The sequence below is a fragment of the Sinocyclocheilus rhinocerous genome, unplaced genomic scaffold (genome assembly GCF_001515625.1).
Source record: "Sinocyclocheilus rhinocerous isolate Xijiao unplaced genomic scaffold, SAMN03320098_v1.1 scaffold1211, whole genome shotgun sequence".
In the NCBI taxonomy this organism is placed as follows: Eukaryota; Metazoa; Chordata; class Actinopteri; order Cypriniformes; family Cyprinidae; genus Sinocyclocheilus; species Sinocyclocheilus rhinocerous.
In genome coordinates, this window is record NW_015670979.1 from 365409 (window position 1) to 368378 (window position 2970).

Here is a 2970-nt window from a genome sequence, read left to right on the forward strand (position 1 = left end):
GAATATTCGACTGTGAGATTGGTAGTCGAATCAGGCTCCTCCTATCAAAGCATCGAATCTTCGACTATTCCGGGTCACCCATAATATATATATATATATATATGTATATATGTTAAAATTTACTTTACTGTAACTTCTCTCCATTTCAGTTAATTAAGCCATTTTCCATTAGGTTTTAGATTTTTCGAATTCTTATTAAATATATAAAAGGTCACATCACAGGATCTCATGCTGTGTAATGTTCTTTGTGTTCATCTCTGGTGAATTTAGAGTTGCCACATCGGTGAAGAGGATGAGGAGGAAGAGGGGGGAGAGGAGGAGATGTCCTTTGAGGTGCGACAGACAGAGATGGTAGGGGGAGTCCGGGGGCTGGGGACGGGGAAGACACACAAGTGGTAGATCCGAGTGACATCCAAACCAACAACCACTGTATCATCCATCCATTCACTCACATCCCATTTTATGTCTCTTTGTCCAGGCTGTGCTCTCTGTCTCTCCATCTGACTCCATCAAATATGTTTTATTACATTACACTGCAGCATCTTTAACATTTTTTATTTTTTATTTTACATTTCTGACATGAAGCTTTGAGCCACATACTAAACACATATATTAATTGTATAAAAATAGCTGAATACATTTGAATACAAAAAATTACAACAATAATTTATATTTTATACCGATATATTATAATGTGTTTAGTAGTTTAGGCTTAAGTAAATGTTTTTATGCTTTTTTGTTGTATTTGGATAACCTAAAACTGCAGCATGTGGTATTTTTTAATATGCTGGAAAATGACAAAATTGCTCAGCAAATTGCATTGATTATCCATTAAGCTTTTAAGTCATATAACAATACTTTAAAGTGTAACAGATATGAACATATAAGGTTGAATTTCACAAAGAAAAATAAAAAATAGAAATTATAAAGTATAAAATTACAATTGCATTATGAAAATATAGGTAATTTTAAGACCTCAGAGTGATTTCACTGTGAAATTTCACCTGTTGCAGCTTTTAAGTCCAAAAGAAACTACATCCTTATTGTTTCTTTTCAATAATTTGTTGAATGACACGTTGTTTTAATTGTTCTTGCTGTGTGTGAGCTTTATGATTGAGGTGTCAAGTGAACATGCATTTTACTTACATATGCTGTTTCAGTAAGTAATCACTAATGATAGCGTATTTGTCATATTTATGTTTCTGTATGCTTTCTGTTCTTTCACTTACCTTGATTTCCTTTAACTCATTCACAATAATAATGTGAAAGTGACTAATGAATGTTTTCTCAAATATATTGACGCACAGACTACAGTTAAATCCAGAGCAGTCAGTCTCCAAGTCTGCACACACACAGAGGAACAAACACACAGATGCACCTATAACAAAGTGGATTGTGCACGCCATACACACACACACACTCACTCAGACTGAGCATATACGTGTAGACATGGGAAGAAGAAACACACCATATTCCACACTTTTGGGTACTTACTTAGGTCAGGCTTACAGGGGAGGGGGGTGGCATGGGTGGAATGGGAGGGGGGGTGTATTATGCATGCAATAATTATAAACGTATGAACTTTGTGGTTTAATGAATTTTTGGCAAAGCAAGCTTCTGTAAGTAAGCCAACAATTGTATTTGCTTTTAACATTTTCCTTTTGCACTACAGTACCTTTTACATAGTCTGTAATAAAAGAAGCTTGCTTTTAATATCTTTTTATGATAACACTGTTATGAAATTGTATTTGCTACAATATATCTATAATTACAATACAGTTTTATTTCAAAATAAGTTGATGTTTGATAATGCTGGGTTAAGGGTTATGTATATTCTGCAGAAGCACTTACCTTAAGAGCTGTAGATGAGTAACACCTGCATGGCTCTTTTGTTTCTCTGTGAGATGCAAAGCCATCAGGAGAGTTTACTGTAGTCCGTAGTCCAACGTTTGCTCTGATAGACAAACGTGAGAAATTAGTATGACTGCCCGTAACTAATGGTAATGGTGGGAGCATGCTAAATGAAAATGATTGAAAGAGAAGAGAGTTTTAGAATACAAAAAGATTAATCACATAAGCAGGGCCCAAATCATTTACAAATGTCAAGCACTCACAATCACCTGATCACCTTAACACTATTATAATCACATTTTAACTAAAATAATTAAATGTTTAGTTTGTGTTGCATAAGATATTTAAACAAAACATTTGAGAAAGACGCTGAAAAGAGTTGATGATACTGCTGAAAAGGAAAGCTGTGAACATTAGCAATGTTTGTGGTTGACTTGATGACAGCCTCAGGCCAGTGTTTTGGGTTGCCATGACAATAACTTCATATGTTCACTGCTGCCCTTTGTCATCCTCACAGTAAAAAGCAGCTTCTAAATTTAGAAATACCCAATGAGTTTAATGGAAAATTACCATCACCCACAAAATGTATGACATTATGAATGATATATAGCAACTGGCCAGTATAGAAAAACAAACATTTTTGCTTATAAAGAAAGATGATTTTAGTGTTATGGTTAGGTGTCTGTAGTTTAATTAGAGGGACAGGGAAATTGAGCAGAAAGAACAATTTTATGAGAAAAGAGACATGGTAAAGCTTTCAGACAGTTCATTTTTTCCATGTTTAACCCTATAGGAAAAAGAGATGGAAAAGCAAAGACTCCTCTACCAACAGTCACGTTTACACAACAGAGGGGCTGCTGAGATGGTCCTACAGATGATAAGTGCCTGCAAAGGTACATGTTCGTCTTTTTTGAAGCTTGAACACTTTGTCTTCATTCAACACTTTAGTCTTCATTCACTGTCCTAAAAACCTGACAAATTTCGCATTTAGAAGATATAAGCATTCAAAACTTAGTCTCTCACTTCCGCCAATATGGATCAATGATTTTGATGACATCACCCTGCACTTCATCAAACTTTCTGTCCAAAAAAATGCTCTCTAGAATCCAAAGCACCCCC

The 2970-nt window shown here is 35.0% G+C and overlaps 1 protein-coding gene across 1 annotated transcript in view; it reads left to right on the forward strand.

Moving 5' to 3' along the window:
- LOC107734428 (ryanodine receptor 1-like) overlaps positions 1-2970 on the forward strand; it is a 53578-nt gene that overhangs the window by 37563 nt on the left and 13045 nt on the right. Inside the window, 2 exon segments of the mRNA XM_016546378.1 lie at positions 273-333; positions 2645-2744. Of these exon segments, the coding sequence (XP_016401864.1) occupies positions 273-333; positions 2645-2744 (161 nt within the window).